A 22,735-nucleotide genomic window follows, 5' to 3' on the forward strand; every position below is an offset into this window, starting at 1 on the left:
AACCATTAACTCTAACTATTAACCCTAGCCATTAACCCGAAACATGAACGTAAACTTCGAACCCGGGACGAACCCGAAACTACGCGGTGTCAACAGTCATTGTTACGGCATAATACACGCAGGTCGGTGCCGTTGTCAATAGCCACTCCGGGTGGATCACGTGATCTATAAAGTGATCGTTGATTGGACGAGCTGTGGGATACGTGACGTGGCGCACCGGAGGTGATTGACGACGTTTCCGGGACACGTCGTGCTGGCGGTCGGTGCTTGGAGATGGAGACGCTGTTCGGGTTGCCGTTTGTGCTGCTCGAATGTCCCAATGTGAAGCTGAAGAAGCCGGGCTGGCTCCACATGCCGTCCGCCATGACCGTGTACGCGCTGGTCATCATCTCCTACTTCCTCATCACCGGCGGTGAGTGACCCCCCCCGTTCGGCTCTGGCCAACCCGCTGCCCAGCGGCCTTTCCTTCGGTCAGCAGGCCCCTGTCCCCCGGAGCTGGCACCAGAACTCCCGCTGCAAAAACCTCTCCCCCTGGGAACCTGGAGCAGGTTTGAACCTCGACTGTTCCCCCCCCCCCCCCCCCCCCGCCCCCGTGGAGGTGGGGCTTGAATCTCGAGTGAGGATTGCTGTAAAAATGCAAGTTGTTAAATTGAATCAAACTGATGCTGGTCACCAGGTTGCCATCATTTCCAAATCATACTGCTTTTTAATCATAGAATGGTTACAGCACAGAAGGAGGCCATTCGGCCCGTCGAGCCCATGCCGGCTCTCTGCAACAGCACTTCAGCTAGTCCCACTCCCCCGCCCTTTCCCGTAGCCCTGCAAAATGTTTTCCTTCAGGTACTTATCAACTCCCTCTTTGAAAGCAGTGATTGAATCTGCCTAAACCACCCTTTCAGGCAGTGCATTCCAGATCATAACCACTCGCTGCATAAAGAAGTTTTTCCTTATGTTGCCTTTGGTTCTTCTGCCAATCGCATTAAATCTGTGTCCTCTGGTTCTTGACCATTCTGCCAATGGGAACAGTTTCTTTCTATCTACTCTGTCAAGACCCCTCATGATTTTGAACTCTTATCAAATCTTCTCTCCACTTTCTCTGCTCTAAGGCGAACAATCCCAGCTTCTCCAGTCTATCCACATAACTGAAGACCCTCATCCCTGGAACCATTCTTGTAAATCTTTTCTGAACCCTCTCTAAGGCTTTCAAATCCTTCCTGAAGTGCGGTGCCCATAATTGGACACAATACTCCAGTTGAGGTCAAGCCAGTGTTTTATAAAGGTTCATCATAACTTCCTTGCTTTTGAACTCTACGCCTCTTTTATGAAACCCAGGATCCCGTAAGCTTTTTTAACTGCTTTCTCAACCTGCCCTGCCACCTTCAATGATTTGTGCACACATACCCCCAGGTCTCTCTGTTCATGCACCCATTTTAGAATTGTACTCTTTAGTTTATATTGCCTTTCCTTGTTCTTCCTACCAAAATGTATCACTTTGCACTTTTCTGTGTTAAATTTAATCTGGCATGTGTCTGCCCATTACACCAGCTTGTCTATAACCTCTTGAAGTCTATCGCTATCCTCCTCACTGTTGACTATACTTCAAGTTTTGTGAGATTTTCAAAATTTGAAATTGTGTCCTGTGCACCCAAGTCCAAGTTATTGGCCCAGAAATTCGGGTCGGGGGCTTCCCGCGGGTGTAAGCCCCCGACCTGCACTTACCTTGTGCACCGGCAGTTGAGCTGTAGGGCCCCGTGGAATCTGGGGCCTGGCCCAGCTGCCAGCACGCTGTGCTTGTGTGTCCCAGGGGCGCAGTTAGTTCGATGCGTCCCCTGGGATCACGTGGGCCATGGGCAGCCAATCGGAGGAGGGAAAAGCCCATTCATAAGTCTTAACAGGAAGACCTGTCAAGACTTATAAATACTACGGCCCCAAAATAGCAGTAAACCTTCAAATAATTTTTTTTTTAAATCACACTCTTTAAATAAACTATAAATTACATTAAATAACTTTTAAACAATTTAAATTTTTGAAAAAAATAATTTTATATTCTAATGGGACTAAAAATAAACTTACCTTGCTTTAAAGTATTTAAAAATAATAAACCTGTGGAAAAAATGTTTTAATTTTAATTAATTGACCACTTACCTTTTAAAAAGCAGGCCTTGCGCCTGCTTTTTACATTTCTAAATTCTAAAGACTTACCCTCCTGGAGAAACCTGTTTTTTAAAAAAAAACGTAAGTTCAAAGCGCACGCGCAGACTCCCCTGCGCACGCGTTCGACCTCTGGACCCCTTCGTTCAGAGGAATGGAAGTGCCGGTTTCCCGTGCATGCGCAGTGCATGCAGGAAACCGGCACTTCCATCGGGCCCACGCGTGAGTACCCCGTGCGTACTCACCCATGGAGACCCGAATTTCTGGGCCATTAATATACATCAAGAAAAGCAGTGGTCCTAGAACCGACCCCTGGGGAACACCACTGTATACCTTCCTCCAGTCCGAAAAACAACCGTTCACCACTAATCTCTGTTTCCTGTCACTTAGCCAATTCCGTATCCATGCTGCCACTGTCCCTTTTATTCCATGGGCTTCAACTTTGCTGGTAAGCCTATTATGTGGCGCTTTATCAAATGCCTTTTGGAAGTCCATGTACACCACATCAACCGCATTGCCCTCATCAACTCTCTTTCAAAAAGCTTAATTAAGTTAGTTAAACGCGATTTACCTTTAACAAATCCGTGCTGGCTTTCCTCAGTTAATCCACACTTGTCCAAGTGACTTAATTTTGTTCCGGATTATCGTTTCTAAAAGCTTCCCCACTGCCGAGGTTAAACTGACTGGCCTGTAGTTGCTGGGTTTATCCTTGCACCCTTTTCCTGACCAATGGTTCCACCACAGACCCAATTCACGTTACAAACCGGGGTCAAGCAAGGCTTTGTCATCACACCAACGCTCTTCTCGATCTTCCTTGCTGCAATGCTCCATCTCACCCTCAGTAAGCTCCCTGCTGGAGTGGAGCTAATTTACAGAACAAACGGGAAACTGTTCAAACTCCGTTGCCTCCAGTCCAGATCCAAGGTCGTCCCATCCTCTGTCGCCGAATTACAGTACGCCAAATTACAGTACGCTTGCGTCTGCGCTCACTCGGAGGTCGAACTCCAAACCATCGTCAACACCTTCACTGAAGCGTACGAGAACATGGGCCTTACACTAAACATCCGTAAGACAAAGGTCCTCTACCAACCTGCCCCCGCCACACAGTACTGCCCCCTGATTATCAAAATCCACAACAAGGCCTTGGACAACGTGGACCACTTTCCATACCTTGGGAGCCTACTGTCAACAAGGGCAGACGTTGACAACGAAGTCCAACACCGCCTTTAGTGCAGTCTTCGGTCGCCTGAGGAAGAGAGTGTTTGAAGACCAGGACCTCAAATCCGGCACTAAGCTCATGGTTTACAGAGCAGCAGTGATACTGTATGCCTCAGAGACATGGACCATATACAGCAGGCACCTCAAAGCACTGGAGAAGTACCACCAACGCTGCCTCCGCAAGATCCTGCAAATCCATTGGCAGGATAGGCGCACCAACATCAGTGTTCTTGCTCAGGCCAACATCCCCAGCATCGAAGCTCTGACCACGCTCGATCAGCTCCGATGGACGGTTCACATCGTCCGCATGCCCAATACGAGACTCCCAAAACAAGCGCTCTACTCGGAGCTCCGACAAGGCAAGAGAGCCCCAGGTGGGCAGAGGAAACGCTTCAAGGATGCCCTCGAAGCCTCCTTGAAAAAGTGTAACATCCCCACTGACACCTGGGAATCCCTGGCCCAAGACCGCACAAAGTGGAGGAGAAGCATCTGGGAAGGCGCCGAACACCGAGAGTCTCTTCGCTGGGAGCAAGCGGAAGCCAAGTGCAAGGCGCGCACGTCAACCCAAGCACCCCACCCACCCGCCCCTTCAACCGCCATCTGCCCTACCTTTGACAGAGACTGTAGGTCCCGCATTGGACTCATCAGTCATCTGAGAACTCATTTTTAAGGTGGAAGCAAGTCATCCTCGGTTCCGAGGGACTGCCTAAGAAAAAAGATGCCTTTTTTTGAACAAGGGTGTAACATTTGCAATTCTCCAGTCCTCTGGCTCCACCCCCGTATCTAAGAAGTATTGGAAGATTATGGCCAGTACCTCTGGAATTTCCACCTTCCCTCAGCATCCTAGGATGCATCCCATCCAGTCCTGGTGACTTATAAGTGCAGCCAGCCATTCCAGTACCACCTCTATCAATTTTTATCCCATCCAGTATCTCAACTACCTCCTCTTTCACGAAGACTTTGCCAGCATCATCTTCCTTGATAAAGACAGATGAAAAGTACTCATTTAGTACCTCGGCTACGTCCTCTGCCTCCACGCATAGGTTCTTTTGGTCCCTAATTGGCCCCACCCCTCCACTTACTAGCTGTTTACTATTTATATGCCTGTAGAAGACTTTCAGATTCCCTTTTATGTTAGCTGCCAATCTATTCTCATACTCTCTCTTTGCCCCTCTTATTTCCTTTTTCACTTCCCCTCTGAACTTTCTATATTCAGCCTGGTTCTCACTTGTATTCTCAACCTGACACTGTCATACGCCCCCTTTTTCTGCTCCATCGTACTCTCTATCTCTTCGTGATCCAGGGAGCTCGCCCTACCTTTCATTGTTTTTATTTAATCCTTTTACCCAATCAACAACAGCAGCAACTTGTATTTATATAGCGCCTTTAATGTAGTAAAACATCCCAAGGTGCTTCACGGAGTGTTATAAGACAAAAATCTGCCGTTGTTGTTTATTTTAATGTTTTTAATGTAATCAGTCTCTTGGCCTCTACAATGATGTTGAAGTTAGTGTAAACCCAGAGTTGAGGCCTGACGTGACGCTGGAATACAGTGAAGTGAAACCCTTGGAGGGGGGAGTCTACTGAGTGTCAAAATCAGGCCTTAACTCTGAATTTACAGTGTAAAACTTTAATGTCAGTTCTTGAAAGGTGTTGTTTAACTAACATTGGACAATGATTTTTTCAATAGTTTTTAAATTGGTTTCTAACTTGTACTTGTGAAATCTCAAGATTCTAACCCTTGCCATGATTTAACCATAGCTATAAACTGTGTAGGGATTGGTGAACCTCCTTTTATCATCTTGCTCACTTCATGCCCTTTGGTTATGGATTGGGCATTGATGCTCCAATCTGCCACTGACACTTGTACTCAATTATTTTAATTTTAAAATAGGAACAAGAGTAGGCCATTTTCCCCCACAAACCTGTTCTGCCATTCAATGAGATCATGGCTGATCTGTGACTGAACTCCATGTACCTACCTTTGCCCCATATCCCTCAATACCTTTGGCTAACAAAAATCTATCAATCTCAGATTTAAAATTAACAATTGTCCCAGCATCAACTGCTGTTTGCGGAAGAGAGTTCCAAACTTCTACCACCCTTTGTGTGTAGAAGTGTTTCCTAACTTCACTCCTGAAAGGCCTGGCTCGAATTTGTTGGCTGTGTCCCCTAGTCCTAGATTCCCCTACCAGTGGAAATAGTTTCTATGTACCCTATATGTTCCTCTTAATATCTTGAAAACTTAGATCAAATAATTCTTATAATCTTCTAAATTCCAGGGAATTTAACCCTTGGGGTCCAGGTATCATTTTAGTGAATCTATGCTATCTATACTCCCTCCAAAGCCAATACAGGAAACTCTCTTTTTACCAGCACCTAAATAACTGGAAATCTCTCTTAATCGGCAAAATTCAGGAGTAGGTTCAGGTAAGTTTTACTTCATATTAGTGGCCGTGTAACCGGGGTTCCTGGATCTGTGGCCGTGTAACCGGGGTTCCTGGATCTGTGGCCATGCAACCGGGGTTCCTGCACCTGTTGCCGTGCAACAGGGACGCCTGGATCTGTACGGGGCTCTCGTACCTTAGTAAGTATACCTCTCTGTAATCCGGACTTTTTGATCAACCGGCACCACGTCGGTCCTGGATAAAAAAAAGAGCTTCCTGTATATCCTTCCTAAGGTGTGGTGCCTAGAACTGAACACAGTACTCCAGTTGTGGTCTAACCAGGGCTTTGTATAGCTGCAGCATAACTTCTGCCCCCTTGTTTTCTAGTCCTCTAGATATAAAGGCCAGCATTCCATTAGCCTTTTTGATATTTTTTGTACCTGTTCATGACATTTTAATGATCTATGTACATGGACCCCTAAGTCTCTTTGGACCGCCACTGCTTCTAGCTTTTCACACATTTAGAAAGTACCCAGTTCTATCCTTTTTCAGGTCCAAGTGGATGACCTCATACTTGCCTATATTGAAATCCATTTGCCACAGTTTTGTCCATTCACTTGATCTATTAAAAGCTCTTTGTAATTTTATGCTTCCATCTACACTGCTTACAGTGCCGCCTATCTTTGTGTCATCGGCAAACTTTGATATGTGGCTCTCTATCCCATCATCTAAGTCGTTAATAAATACAGTGAATAGTTGCGGCCCCAACACCGATCCCTGTGGGATGCCACTAGTCACATCCTGCCAATTTGAGTACCTGCCCATTATCCCTACTCTCTGTCTCCTGCCGCTCAGCCAATCTCCTAACCAGGTCAAAAATTTGCCCACAATTCCATGAGCTTCAATTTTAGCTAACAGTCTCTTTGAGAGACTTTATTGAATGCCTTCTGAGGTCCATATAAATAACATCCATAGACAAAATCACTGTTGGTGCCCTCTTTAATATTTTCCTTAACAGAACAGTCAAATTGAGCATGGGTTGGGTGTAATTTAAACTGCAGCCAGTAGATATCACATGCCAGCCTGGATGGTGAATTTTGATAGCCTGTTGGACTTGCGAACAGGAAACAGTTGCAGCTGAGCTGAATGCTATCCAGTGGACAACAATCAGTAACTGATTTTGATTTTTCCCTTTCCCAGCTCGGGGTGCTTGGCCCCTGAATCTGGCCGTCACTGCACCCTGATCAGCCATCTCGGCAGAGATGGGGATTGAACCTGGGTCATTTCTGGTCCATTTGGCTTGGTACCACATAGGACAGTGTCTTTACCAACTGAGCTATTGGAGGAGGTCTGTGTTAAGCACCTACCATTGGCTCTGCATTTGGGAAAGCAGATTTATAATTGAACTTTTAAAGTGATCATATTTTTGAGACCCTGATGACTTAGCTGGTTAAAGCATTGAGTAGCTGAAGCGTGTAGATCAGGACAGTCCCGGGTTCAGCCCTTGACCTATGCCGCGGCGTTTGTTTGATCTCAGCAGGGGTGGGAGTAGGGAAATAGCAAACTGCTTTGCCAATCACCCAGGATGCCTGCTTCTAATTGACCTATGATGAATGTGTGTCTGGACTCTGGGTAAGGGAACAATCGGGCAGTGCCTTCTCCTCCATCCATGGTCAAATAGCCTCTAGACACTCCTTGTCAAAGTGCACGCAAATATAAGAATCACTTGATGAGGTACACTTGCGGAAGGACTCAATGTAATCAGGAGGGAGGCACTTTCACATAGAAACATAGAAGATAGGAGCAGGAGTAGGCCATTCGGCCCCTCGAGCCTGCTCCGCCATTCAATGAGATCATGCCTGATCATCCAAATTCAGTATCCTGTCCCTGCCTTCTCCTCATATCCCTTGATCCCTTTAGCCTTAAGAAATATATCTAACTCCTTCTTGAATATATTTAATGAATTGGCCTCAACTGCCTTCTGTGGTAGAGAATTCCACAGGTTCACCACTCTCTGGGTAAAGAAATTCCTCCTCATCTCTGTCCTAAATGGCTTACCCCTTATCCTTAGACTGTGACCCCTGGTTCTAGACTCCCCCTGCCATTGGGAACATCCTTCCTGCATCTAGTCTGTCTAGTCCTGTTCGAATTTTATAAGTTTCAATGAGATCCCCTCTCATTCTTCTAAACTCCAGCGAGTATAAGCCCAATCGACCCAATCTCTCATACGTCATTCCTGCCATCCCAGGTATCAGCCTGGTGAATCTTCGCTGCACTCCTTCCATGGCAAGAACATCCTTCCTCAGATAAGGCGACCAAAACTGCACACAATACTCAAGATGTGGTCTCACTAAGGCCCTGTACAACTGCAGCAAGACATCCTTGTTCCTGTACTCGAACCCTCTCGCTATGAAGGCCAACATACCATTTGCCTTCTTAACCGCCTGCTGCACCTGCATGCTTACCTTCAGCGACTGGTGCACAAGGACACCCAGGTCTCGTTGCACTTCCCCTTCTCCCAATCTATTGCCGTTCAGATAATCTGCCTTCCTGTTTTTGACACCAAAGTGGATAACCTTGCATTTATCCACATTATACTGCATCTGCCATGCTTCTGCCCAATCACCCAACCTGTTCAAATCATACTGGAGTTTCTCGACATCCTCCGCACAGCACACACGCCCACCCAGCTTTGTCGTCTGCAAACTTGGAGATATTACATCTAGTTCCCTCGTCTAGATCATTAATATATATTGTGAATAGCTGGGGTCCTAGGACCGATCCCTGCGGTACCCCACTAGTCACTGCCTGCCACTCGGAAAAAGACCTGTTTATTCCAACTCTTTGCTTCCCGTCTGCCAACCAGCTCTCTATCCAAGTCCGTACCTTGCCCCTAATCCCATGTGCCTTAACTTTACATGCTAATCTCTTATGCGGGACCTTATCGAAAGCCTTCTGAAAGTCTAAATACACCACATCCACTGGTTCTCCCTTATCTATTCTACCAGTTACATCCTCAAAAAATCCCAGTAGATTAGTCAAGCACGATTTACCTTTTGTAAATCTATGTTAACTTTGTCCGATCCTCTCACTGTTTTCCAAGTGCTCTGCTATTACATCTTTTATAATGGACTCTAGTATTTTCCCCACTACCGATGTCAGGCTTACCGGTCTATAATTCCCTGTTTTCTCTCTACCACCTTTTTTGGAATAGTGGGGTAACATTAGCTACCCTCCAATCCATGGGAACTGTTCCAGAGTCTATAGAATTTTGGAAGATGACCAGCAATGCATCTACTATTTCTAGGACCACTTCCTTAAGCACCCTAGGATGTAGATTATCAGGCCCTGGGGATTTATCGGCCTTCAATCCCGTCAATTTCCCTAACACCATTTCCCTACAAATACTGATTTCATTCAGTTCCTCCCTCTCATTAGACCCTATGTTCCCCGACATCTCTGGGAGGTTACTTGCGTCCTCCTTTGTGAAGACAGAACCAAAGTATGTATTTAATTGGACTGCCATTTCTTTGTTCCCCATTATAAATTCCCCTGATTCTGACTGCAAGGGACCTACGCTTGACTTCACCAATCTTTTTCTCTTCACATATCTATAGAAGTTTTTACAGTCAGTTTTTATGTTCCCTGAAAGCTTACTCTCATATTCTATTTTCCCCCTCTTAATTAATCCCTTTGTCCTCCTTTGCTGAATCCTAAACTGCTCCCAATCCTCAGGTTTACTGCTTTTTCTAGCCAATTTATATGTCCTCTCCTTGGATCTTATGCTATCCCTAATTTCCCTTGTTAGCCACGGTTGAGTCACCTTTTTTGTTTTATTTTTATGCCAAACAGGGATGAACAAATTCTGTAGTTCATCCATGCGATCTTTAAATGTTTGCCATTGCCTATCCACCGTCAACCCTTTGAGTAACATTCCCCAATCAATCCTACCCAACTCGCGCCTCATACCATCGTAGTTTCCTTTATTTAAATTCAGGACCCTAGTCTGAGTCAACTACTTCAATCTCCATCTTAATGAAGAATTCAATCATATTATGATCGCTCCGCCCCAAGGGGCCTCGCACAACAAGATTGCTAATTATTCCTTTCTCATTACATAATACCCAGTCTAAGATGGCCTGATCTCTAGTTGGTTCCTCGACATATTGGTCCAGGAAACCATCCCGTATACACTCTAGGAATTCCTCCTCCACAGTATTGTTACTAATTTGGTTAGCCCAATCTATATGTAGATTAAAGTCCCCATGATAACTGCTGTGCCCTTATTGCACGCATCTCTAATTCCCCGTTTAATGCCATCCCCAACCTCCGCATTACTGTTTGGGGGTCTGTATACAACTCCCACTAACGTTTTCTGCCCCTTGGTATTTCTCAGCTCTACCCATACAGATTCCACATCATCAGAGCTAATATCCTTCCTTACAATTGTGTTAATCTCTTTAACCAGCAATGCTACCCCACCTCCTTTTCGCCTGTCTTTCCTGAATATTGAATACCCCTGGATGTTGCGTTCCCAGCCTCGGTCACCCTGGAGCCATGTTTCCGTAATCCCAATCATATCATATCCGTTTACATCTATTTGCGTAGCTAATTCATCCACCTTATTACGAATGCTCCTTGCATTAAGACACAAAGCCTTCAGGCTTGTTTTTTTAACACTTAGACCTTTTAGAATTATTATTTACTGTGGCCATGTTTGATTTAAACCCTTGATTTCTCTGACTGCCACTTTTGCTTTTCTCCTTCATGTCTTTTGCTTCTATCCTTGTTTCCCTTTCCTCTGTCTCCCTGCACAGGTTCCCAACCCCCTGCCATTTTAGTTTAAACCCTCCCCCACAGCACTAGCAAACACTCCCCCTAGGACATTGGTGCCGGTCCTGCCCAGGTGCAAACCATCCAGTTTGTACTGGTCCCACCTCCCCAGAACCGGTTCCAATGTCCCAGGAATTTGAATCCCTCCCCCTTGCACCATTCCTCTAGCCACGTATTCATCTGAAATATCCTTCTATTTCTACTCTGACTAGCACGTGGCACTGGTAGCAATCCTGAGATTACTACCTTTTGAGGTCCTATTTTTTAATTTAACTCCTAACTCCCTATATTCAGCTTTTAGGACCTCATCCTGGTTTTTACCTGTATCGTTGGTACCTATATACACCACGACAACTGGCTGTTCACCCTCCCCTTCCAAAATGGTCTGCAGCCACTCCGAGACATCCTTGACCCTTGCATCAGGGAGGCAACATACCATCCTGGAGTCTCGTTTGCGGCCGCAGAAATGCCTATCTATTCCCCTTGCAATAGAATCCCCTGTTACTATAACTCTCCCACTCTTTTTTCCTCCCGTCCTGTGCAGCAGAACCACCCACGGTGCCAGGAAGTTGGCTGCTGCTGTTTTCTCCCTCAACAATATCCAAAGTGGTATATCTGTTTGGGAGGGGCATGGCCACAGGGGACCCCTGCACTACCTGCCTGCGCCTACTACTCTGCCTGGCGGTCACCCATTCCCTTCCTGCCTGTGCAGCCTTTACCTGCGGTGTGACCAACTCATTAAACATGCTATCCACAATGTCCTGAGCATCGCGAATGCTCCAGTATGTATCCATTCGCAGCTCCAGCGCTGCAATGCGGTCTACCAGTAGCTGCAGCTGGCTACACTTCCCGCACACATGGTCGTCAGGGACACAGGAAATGTCCTCGTCCGGGACACAGGAAGTGTCCCTGATTTCCCACATAGTGCAGGAGGAGCATACCATGGCGCCGAGCTGTACTGCCATGACTTGCCCTTTAATTAATTCAAATTAAATCAAATCAATCCCACCAATTACATTACAATTAAATTATATACTCAAGGGCCCTTGTTTACCAGCAGATCCGCTACGCAACAGAAAGTATAAACCACAAAATTTAAGTTTTGGAAAAAAGCGAGAAAGAGAGAAATACTCACCAACCAATCACTTACCTGCTTTCTGCTGACGTCGCACTTCGATTACTTTTTACTTCTCCCTCTCTGCTCTCGCTGACTCTGTGCCGTCCGCAGCTCAGCTCCGGTCCCAGGCCTCCTCTCCGCGCTCTTTTTATCCTCCTCTCGCTGATTCTGTGCCTCTTGCAGGTCCGCCGCTTGGCTCACGATTTGAAATACTCCGTATTATTTTGCACCCACTGTGACCCGTTACAAGGAAAACCTGGTCCAATTTTTCTCGAGTGTTTTGATTTGCTTTTGAGCCAAATGATTTTAAATGTATAGAAACTGTGTGAGGAGTGCTGTAGAGTTCTCTGCTCATTTGCTGCTGTATTTATAAAGACTTTTAATGCTTTATTAGGTATCATTTATGATGTCATTGTGGAACCTCCAAGTGTGGGATCAATGACAGATGAACATGGCCACCAGAGGCCAGTAGCCTTCTTAGCATACAGGTATGATTTGGGATGCCACTGCAGTCTTTTAGCTTTGTTTTGTTCTTGCCAGTTTTCTCCCTTTTTCTCCTCTGTTGAAGTCCTTGAATCCTTGCTGGCTACAGTTGCCCTCTGGACTGTTGTCCAAGTGGACAGTTATATGGATTAATATTTTCACATGTAATATTAACCTTGGCAGGCATTTGCAGATTGTTTCAGGTTGACTGCATCAGAATTGAGCTGTATTCTGTTATCTGTTGTCTACACACGCACCCCTCCAGCAGGGGCTATTGTATTTTTCCCTATGAAGGCCAGGGATCGAATCCCAAGGATCTAATTTGTGACTTTTTTTGTTTGTATGGTTCAGCTATCGAGGGATTAAACTCACTGGGTCAGTGAGGCAAACAACCTGTTGCAAAATCAGAATATGGCTGATTTTTTTTTTTCCCTCTTGTTTTGCTAGTTTTAAAAATAATGTTTTGGAATATCTATATTTAGTTTTAACAAATTGACGTTTGCAAATACTGTCTTTGTAAAATGGTTTGTGTTTTATGATGTAAACATAACTGAGATTTACAGCCTAAGCAGAGTTATACTGTGCTGATGAGAATAAGTGTGTGGGTTCAGGTACTGTATTTCCAGTGATGTAAAAATAATGTTTCCAACAGCCATCCTGTATTTTATTGTTTTAGCATGGGTTTGTTATGCATATTGTAGAGCAGGACTTGTACTTATTGTAATTAGGAGAAATTAACCTTTTATTGTGATTTGTAATCAAAGATCGTCAGAATTGGGACCACGTGTGTCTGACGATTCACAGAACAAATACACTTTTCACGTGCAAGTCCTTGAGAGTAGCTCCAATACTTGCAGTGACTCATTCCCATATGTTCCTTATCTTGGAGCCACAGCAGATTCGAGCTGAGGATGTTTTTTTTCTTTCACCTCTGCAGAGTGAATGGACAGTACATTATGGAAGGCCTTGCTTCTAGTTTTCTGTTTACAATGGGAGGTCTGGGGTTCATAATCTTGGATCGCTCGAACGCACCCAACATTCCAAAGCTGAATAGATTCCTGCTTCTGTTCATTGGTTTCGTCAGTGTCCTGTTGAGCTTCTTCATGGCCAGAGTCTTCATGAGAATGAAACTGCCGTAAGTAGTAATCTTCCTACCTGTGCCAAATGTTGGCCTTGTGTCGCATCTTTATTTTGAATAATACATGCTGCTGTTTTTCCTTACTTTGTCTGAACACATTTTAATCTTTTTTTAGTTTGGAATTTGAAGATTTACATTCAAGGAAAATTAGCCAACTAAGTTTGTACGAAAGGGGTTAACACTAATTGTTTACATGTAATGTATTTGTGGGCAGTATATCTTAAATAATAATCAGTGGAACTAGACAAGTGGAGTTGCATATGGCAGGCATCGATTAAGAAGGACTTATTTTTATGCCCCTCACACTAACGCGGCAAATTCTAAAGTTTTCCACCTGAGCTGATTTTGTAGGATCCAATCGAACTGTATTACCTTAGATAAACCTAAATAATCTAGATATCATAGCATTCAGTAGATGTTCCCAAGCTCTCTGAAGAGAGGTGAGGTGCCCTCTTCCCTTAAAAGGATTTGTTCTCAAGTCACTGCTTTGGAAGATAAACCCACTTTATCTCGGTGCCCTTCTCTCCATTGTCTTGTAGCAACTGCCATTCGGCACAAGAAATGGAAGAGACAATTGAAATATTGACTCTACCAGCCTTTAATGGTCATTGTGGTCCGTGGGAGAACCATTGGGCCATTGTTCTTGCTCTTTTTTTACTTGAGACGATGCAACAAACAAGCTTTTCAGCATCTGTCTGCATCATGAATTCTATAAGATATGTGTCTCCTATGAACATAGGAACAGGAGTTGGCCATTCAGCCCCTCGAGCCTGCTCCACCATGCAATGAGATCATGATTGATCTGCGACCTAACTCCATATACCCGCCTTTGGCCCATATCCCTTAATACCTTTGGTTAACAAAAAGCTATCAATCTCCGATTTAAAATTAACAATTGATCTAGCATCAATTGCCGTTTGTGGAAGAGTTCCAAACTTCTACCACTTAGTGTATGTGTAGAAGCGTTTCCTCATGTCACTGCTGAATAGTCTGGCTCTAATTTTTACATCATGCCCCTTAGTCCTAGAATCCCCAACCAGTGGAAGTAGTTTCTCTACCTACCCTATCTGTTTCCCTTAATATCTTGAAAACTTCGATCAGATCACCCCTTAACCTTTGAAATTCTAGGGAATACAACTCTAATTTGTGGAATCTCTCCTCATAACTTAACCCTTGAAGTTCGCGTATCATTCTGGTAATCCTACGCTGCACTCCCTGCAAGGCCAATATATCCTTCCTAAGGTGTGGTGCTCACAGTACTCCAGGTGTGGTCTAACCAGGGTTTTGTATAGCTGCAGCATAACTTAACATAAGAAATAGGAGCAGGAGTAGGCCATTTGGCCCTTCGAGCCTGCTCACCATTCTATAAGATCATGGCTGATCTTCTACCTCCTCTCCACTTTCCTGAACTATCCCCATCTACCCCCTATATTCTAGTCCTCTAGATGTAAAGGCCTTTTTGATTATTTTCTGTATCTGTTCATGACATTTTAATGATCCATATACCTGACCCCCCCCCCCCCCCCCCCCCCAAGTCTCTTTGGACCTCCACTGTTTTTAGCCTTTCACCATTTTAAAAAGTACCCTGTTCTATCCTTTTTTAGGTCCAAAGTGGATGACCTCACATTTGCCTACATTGAAATCCATTTGCGACAGTTAAGCCCATTCACTTAATTTGTCGATATCCCTTTGTAATTTTATGCCTACCTCTACACTGCCTACAGTTCCACCTAGCTTTGTGTCATTGGCAAATTTGGATATATGACTTTCTATGCCATCATCTAAGTCGTTAATAAATACTGTGAATAGTTGAGGCCCCAACACAGATCCCTGCGGGACGCCACTAGTCACATCCTGCCAATTAGAGTACCTACCCGTTATCCCTACTCTGTCTCCTGCCGCTCAGCCAATTTCCTAACCAGGTCAATAATTTGCCCTCAATTCTGTGGGCTTCTACCTTAGCTAACAGTCTTTTATATGGGACTTTATCATATGCCTTCTGAAAGTCCATATAAATAACATCCATAGACATCCTGAGGAGTCAATGAAGAGAAGGTAGGAAAGGTGGGGCCAACAGCGTTGCCTCCCTCTCCATTTAAAGCATCGGAGGACACCTAGGATCTTGGTGCAGCTACTGTTAGCTGTGTCATTCTTTGTACTATGTGATTGTACCAGAGATTGAAGAGGCACAAATGTTGTTTGGATAGGTGCTGTTAGGGTGAAGATGTTCTGAGGCTCCACCTCAAATTGTGGTGGATAATTGAGTCCAGTATTCCAGCTCCTTGTCAAAGACTTCATTCCCCTATTTAAATTGGGCATTATATTGACCCTCTATTGGAGGGGAAAAAAATCATTGATGTGTGATCTTTGCTTTGTCCTAATTTATCTTGTATCTTGAATACCTTGCACTCTCCCTCTTCTTTCTCTTTGCTTCCCTCTTCCTCCCAAAAAAGAAATCATAATCAGGCAAGCTGGGTTAGAGGTACGAGGCTCCAGTAAGAAAAGAATGTTGTTTACATACAGGTAGACTATCCTTTATCCGCACTTCTGAAAACCGAAAACCGAAAGTTTTTTTGTGGAGCTTAAGTCGTGCGCACGACATAACCCGAGTGGCGCCAAACATGACCTGACGCGGCCGATGCTTTTCTGACCTGATTTGCGGGCCAGCTTAGCGTAGGAGTCGGCCGATATCCGGCTTTCCCACAACTGGCGGCGGCAGTCAAGCCCCAGACCCCCGCTAAGTCAAGGAATGCAGATACGGAGCAGGGGGAGCTGTAAACAGACTGTGAGCGGCAGCACAGAGAAGCAGGAAGGGGAATGAGACACTGAACAGTCGCAAGAGGTGGCCTGAACTTTTAAAATTTATATTAAATACAAATACTAATTACCAAATTAATTTAATGTTCAGAGTTTCCCAGTCTGAAATAATACCTTCTGAAATCCGAAAACCGAAACATAGCTGATCCCAAGGTTTTCGGATAAGGGATAGTCAACCTGTATGTTACTGTGAACTGTTCCAGGACAAGGAGGGGGAAGGGGCAGCTCTGCTGAGTGCCTTGTTTCAGCAAAAAATAGTGACATGGTTGCATTTGCTGAGGATTTAATGAATGAAGACCATTTAATAAATGATGGCTGGGAACCAATTTCTGGAGTATATGGAGCAAGTATGTTCATCCACTTGGTCAATGGCCTTCTCAGTCTCCAGGATATGGCAGCCTATTGGCATCCAACATTTCACAACAAACCCAATCTGATCATGGTACACCAAACACACAATAACCATAATAGACTTGGTCTGTTAGAGGCAACAGTGCTTAAAAACAATAATTTCCAAAACCTCCAGGCCCAGAAAATTCAAACAGGAGAAACCAGGAAACGAGAGATATAAGGGCAAGTATGACTTGGTTGCCTGGGGTTCACGGGTAAATTTTTAAGGGTTTTAGGGCTGCAGGTGACCCAAGGGCCGCAGTTTGGACACCCACTAGGCCCATGCCTTCATCTCGATGTTCCATTAACTTCAACTCACCTAAAATGTTGTAGCCTTTATCCTCATCTGCACCCCATTACCCCCTTCCCTCCAACCTAAACTGACTCTCAATGCCCCAGTGATTTGATTTGAACATTTTTCTCTCCATTTTTAAATCCCTCATGACCTCACCTCGCCCTGCTTAGTGGCATCTCCGCACGCACTTTCTGCTCCTATAATGCTTGCTGCCTTCGTCCAATTGGTGACTGTTTATTTAGCTACAATGCTCTAGCTATGGGAACTCTACCTGTTTCTCTCCATTTTCTACTTTTGCTCGCTTCTTTCAGAACCTCCTTATAAACCTTTGGCTATGGCTTGTTCCCCTGTCTTAACCCACTTCATTGTTACCTTTTCCCCTCTTGCTCAGCATCTGCTATTTTGTCCTTTTTTATATGTACAATGATTTGGGATATTTTGCAGTATGTTAAGGGTGCCTTAGAAACGGAAGAAATTGCTATTAATGTACTTTAAATAATTCCATGCACGGTGGTCCAATGCGGTTCTGTAAGATGCTGCTAGGTTGTTGGAGACATCCCAAGTGATGCATTGGCTGTTTCCATTTGTCATTTGGTCCAATTTCATTGTTTAATCGGCTCAGCAAGAAATGCCCTGTTTTACATTTTGAAAATTCTTCTATGCTGGCTATAGCTTGGTGTGAAAACATTAAATTAGATACTTTCCTTTTCCATCTCATACAATTTGAATGCAAGGTGAGCGTTAAGGTGGCAAAAACATTACCATTTTTTGTTAATGGAGTAAAATGTTGTCTAATCAGGAAGTGCTCAGTGCAATGACTGCCTCTGACCAGTTTTGAAACATAATCACAGCCATTGAGATACTCATAGGTTTCAGGGTTATGAGTCACAGGGCATTAATCTATTTTTTTCTTTAAGTTAAACATTCACTTGATAAGATAGTTGAAGGACTGGATGACACATTAGGATGGCTCCATTGGACCAAGGTTCAAAGCTAGGGCAAAGTAATGGTATGAACGTGTCCTAACTAAAGTAAGCTTGGACTGCTGCATTCCAATTCTCAATGAACACAATGGCACAAACATCTCCACAATTGTTCCTGAATTGGCAGTCTCCCCTTAAGTCAATAGGGTGGCATTGGAAGATTCATAAATGCCAATGTTCACCAAAAGTGAGAGCTAATTTTTCTGTTTTACATTCTATTTTTCAGCATGAATATAATTGTGCATTAGTATGTTCTCCACTCCCCAGCCTGATTAGCAGTGGTGCATAATGTTTTCTTAGGGGGTTAAAACGCCACTTTCTCACCAAAGGTTGTGTTTTCAAAAATTTACCGATGGACCAGATTTTCACAATCTACCAAATGCCAGTTTTATTTTTTTTAATTGGAATTCGAGTTGCTTTGTGACTTGGGAAGAAAAATAACTTCTTGCTGCCATTGAGGTCCGTTCCTCCCTAGTGTCTGCGGGTAATTTGTGTGCTGGAAACTGAATTAAATCATGGATTTGTTTCATGGTGAACATATGCAGTGTGTCCATTAGTGTTGATTCACAGAAGGAATAAAAACTTGAGCCTATTTACCCATGAAAGGGAATGGATGATATTGCTATGTGATATATTTTTTTTAATCTGAATTTTTTTTTTCAGCGGTTACTTGATGGGTTAATGCCAAATTAGAAGAGCCAAAGGCAGAATTTCCAGAATAGAGGAAACCAACCCGAAACTGTAAAAAGTTGTATGCTGTGATGCGAAGGCGTAAGAGAATTTGTAAAGAACACAATAAATACATTTTTACAACATTTGTATTAAATATAGTGGTGTAGATTTATTAAGCTATTTCAATTCAAAGATAACTACCAATTCATCAATATCATGGTAAGTATTAGAAGAGTAGGAGGGGACAGTCTACATGTGCAGCTTGTAGTTTTGCTGTTGCCAACAAGAAAGAACTTGCATTTATATAGTGCCATTCATAACCTCAGGATGTCCCAAAGTGCTTTACAATGAAGTACTTTTGAAGTGTAATCACTGTCGTAATGTCAGAAACATGGCAGTTTGCGCACAGCAATGTCCCACAAACAGCAATGTGATAATGAGCAGATAATCTGTTTTAATGATGTTGGTTGAGGGAGAAATATTAGCCAGGAGAATTTGTCTGCTGTTCTTCAAAATAGTGCCATGGGAGTGCAGACTGGGCTTGGTCTCATCTGAAAGACAGCATCTCCGGCAGTGCAGCACTCCCTCAGTACTGCACTGAAGTGTCAGCACGGATTATGTGCTCGAGTCTCTCAAGTGGGACTTGAACCCACACCCTTCTGACTCTGAAGTGAGAGTGCTACCTATTGAGCCAGGGGTGACTGGTAGGCTGCACTGCTATAATTGTGCAGCAAAGAATGTCAAGGATGTTGTACAGAACTGAGACAACCCTTAGAATATTACATTTGATTTTTTAATCACCTTATTCCTGATGGGATTATTCCTGGATTTAAAAAGGTGCAGAAGACTAAGCAAAACAATTGCCAGACGGAACTCGATGTGGGGTGCGAGCAATCTAGGGAATTGGGCATTGCTCCTTTTTAATAAAATGGAAGAGGCGGAGATCTGATCATAAAATCCTGGTTCATTAAATCAAGCAAACTCATTTTTGTGTTCGAGTTATGAAACTGCTGGGGGAAAAAGTTTAAAATGAACTTGAATGTTTTTAGAGATTGCCAGCCAACCAGTTGTGTAAAAATGATGTGTAGATTTTCAGGAGAGAATGTGAGCGATTTTGTTAAATTTGCATGGGCAGGGGAGGAACAGGAGAATCATTGGTTACTTTCAAAGTATTCAAAATATTTCCATTCCCGTGCACATGATTATAGAGAGATTTAATTGAACGCTGTATTAACCTTTATTTGGTGTAAAATTTGACTTGAAGTTGTCAATTTTGAATAAAACCTAAGATTGTTTAAAAGGTGGAAGATTGTGGAGAAAGTAATGCAAAACGCCTTGCCCACAAATTTGGAACATACCTCTACTTGGTAGGTGAAACAGCTTTTATTGCTTACCTCTACTCATTGGATAGGTGATGTTTCAGGTCTGGTATTGTCTGATGTAGTTTATATTTTTCATCGTTTTTCCCCATACACTGATGCTTTTAAAAAGAAACCCTCAAAGATCTTGCATTCCTACACAGAAAATATACTGGATAATTTTTCCAGAGAATGCAATCCAATATAAAATCTGAAACTTAATTAGCTTTTGATTTGACATTCATGCAATTTGCTGTTTTTCTGCTTTTCCCTTCGAGAAACTGACCACACATTTACAAAGTTACTAAGTATTTACAGCACAAACAGGCCATTCGGTCCAACAGGTCCATGCCGGTGTTTATGCTCCACATGAGCCTCCTACCACCCCTCTTCATCTAACCCCATCAACATATCCTATTCCTTTCTCCCTCATGTGCTTATCTAGCTTCCCCTTGAATGTATCTGCTATTCGCCTCAACTATTCTTTGTGGTAGTGAGTGCCACATTCTAAGCACTCTGGTTAAAGTTTCTCCTGAATTCCCTATTGGATTTATTAGTGACTATCATGTATTTATGACCCCTAGTTCTGGTCTCGTCTAAAAGTAGAAACCTCTGTCTAGCTTATCAAATCCTTTCATAATCTTGAAGACCTCGATCAGATCACCCCTCAGTCTTTTTTCTAGAGAAAATAGCCCCAGCCTGTTCATCTTTCTTGATGGGTATAACCTCTCAGTTCTGGTATCATCCTTGTAAATCTTTTTTGCACCCTCTCCAGTGCCTTTATATCCTTTTTTATAATATGGCAACCAGAACTGTACACAGTATTCCAAGTGTGGTCTAACCAAGGTTTGATAAAAGTTTAGCATAACTTCTCTACTTTTCAATTCTATCCCTCCTAGAAATAAACCCTAGTGCTTAGTTTGCTTTTTTGATGGTCTTATTAACTTGCATCACTACTTTTAGTGATCTGTATCCCCATATCCCTCTGTTCCTCTTCCCCATTTAGACACTTATTTTCCAAGGAGTATGTGGCCTCCTTATTCTTTGTAGAAAACGTATTACCTCATACTTAGTTCATTTGCCAATTACGCACCCATTCCACAAGTTTATTAATGTCTTCCTGTATTTTATTGCAGTCCTCTATTAACTACATCTACCAATTTGGTGTCATCCACAAATTAAAATTGTACTTCCGATTCCAGAGTCCAAATCGTTTATGTAAATAGTGAACAATAGGAACAACTTAACATCAGGAAGTCTAAAATACCCATGTACTGCAATAAACTGCTTCCTTGCCACTGATTTCTTCCCTTGCTCCGACACTAGCTAAACCAGACTGTGAAACTTTGATGTCTTGTTCAACCCAGAGCCAAGTTTCAGCCCCATATCCTGGAGTGAGCTTGTCACCAAGAATACTTGAGGATGAACACCTGGCCCACCCCCACCTCTGCTTCAACTGCTGAAATCCTTGTCCATGCTTTTGTCCCCTCTAGATTCAATTACTCAAACAGTCCTTGCTGGCCTTCCATCATCTAACCTACAAAATATGCAGCTGCCTGTATTCTGTCCTGCATTCAGTCCCATTCAGCCATTACTCCCATCCCCACTGCCCCACACTGGCTCCCTGTTTCTCAATGTATTAAGCTCATCTTCAAATCCCTCCCTGGCATGTACCACCCTATTTCTGCAACCTCTGCCAGCCTTGTATTCCCCCACTCGCCCGCAACCTTCAGTCCTCTAACTCCAGCTTTTTGTAAGTTGCCCCTTCCCTTCCCTACTGATGATGCAACCTTCAGCTGCCTCAACCCTTCTCTGGAACATCTTTGCTAAATCTCTTCATCTCTGCACTTCTCTCTCATTTAAACCTTTCTCAAAACTCATCTTTTCAACCAAACTATCTGTCACTCCTAATTTCTCCCTTCATGGCTTGGCATCCATTTCTTGGTTTTCTATTTCTATTTGTAAAGTTGAGTTTACAGAAGTGAAAGCAGGTATAGGACAAGCCAAATGAAATATGACCAGTCCTTCAGAATATAATTAATTTGTGAAGACTCCAATACATTACCTCGAGTTACAAAAGTTCAAAATTATATAGTGCTCCAACATGTGGTTTAGAAAACTTTCTACTTGCAACTCTCAGCGCAATCATTTTTATAACTTAATATGATCTCCCAATTCCCACTGGTGACTTGTTGCTTCCATAAGTCTGTGATCTTACTGTGCACTATTATCCTGAGTGACAAGTATTCTGTAGGAAAGTGGTTTCCTATAAGAGAGTCCACACAGTTGGGGAGGGGGGAAAAAAACTTTTAAAGAAAATCTTCCATCCCTTTTTCTCTTGAAGGCAATTTCTGGAATTTGCAGTCGGCAGCAAAGCATTGCTGACAAGGCCAGCATTGTCCATCCCTAATTGCCTTTGAGAATGTGGTGGTGAGCCTATTTCTTGAACCGGTGCAGTCCATGTGGTAAAGGAACTCCCGCTGTGCTAAGAATTTCCAGGATTTTGACCCAGCGACAATGAAGGATCAGCGATAAATTTCCAAGTCAGGATGGTGTGTGACTTAGAGGGGAAGTTGGAGGTGGTGGTGTTCCCATGCGCCTGCTGCCCTTGTCCTTCTAGAAGTAGAGGTCGTAGGTTTGGGAGGAGCTGCCGAAGAAGCCTTGGCGAGTTGCTGCAGTGCACCTTTTAGGTGGTACACCCTGCAGCCACGGTATGCCGGTGGTGGATGGAGTGCCAATCAAGCAGGCTGCTTTGTCCTGGATGCTGTTGAGCTTCTTGAGTGTTGTTGAAGCTGCACTCATCCAGGCAAGTGGAGAGTATTCCATCACACTCCTGACTTGTGCCTTGTAGGTGGTGGAAAGGCTTTGGTGAGTCAACTCCTTGCAGAATACC

At 43.7% G+C, this 22,735-nt stretch overlaps 1 protein-coding gene across 1 annotated transcript; it reads left to right on the forward strand.

Moving 5' to 3' along the window:
- The first annotated feature begins 207 nt into the window (after positions 1-207).
- ostc (oligosaccharyltransferase complex subunit) lies at positions 208-18,627 on the forward strand. The gene is made up of 4 exons (XM_085965087.1): positions 208-412; positions 12,101-12,194; positions 13,127-13,324; positions 18,476-18,627. Exons 1-4 carry the CDS (start codon positions 274-276, stop codon positions 18,492-18,494), a joined length of 450 nt encoding a protein of 149 aa, XP_085821213.1. The 5' UTR covers positions 208-273; the 3' UTR covers positions 18,495-18,627.
- The last annotated feature ends 4,108 nt before the right edge of the window (positions 18,628-22,735 follow it).

This window comes from Somniosus microcephalus, chromosome 2 (assembly GCF_052327205.1).
Source record: "Somniosus microcephalus isolate GS21.2 chromosome 2, FLI_Smic_1.0, whole genome shotgun sequence".
NCBI lineage: Eukaryota > Metazoa > Chordata > Chondrichthyes > Squaliformes > Somniosidae > Somniosus > Somniosus microcephalus.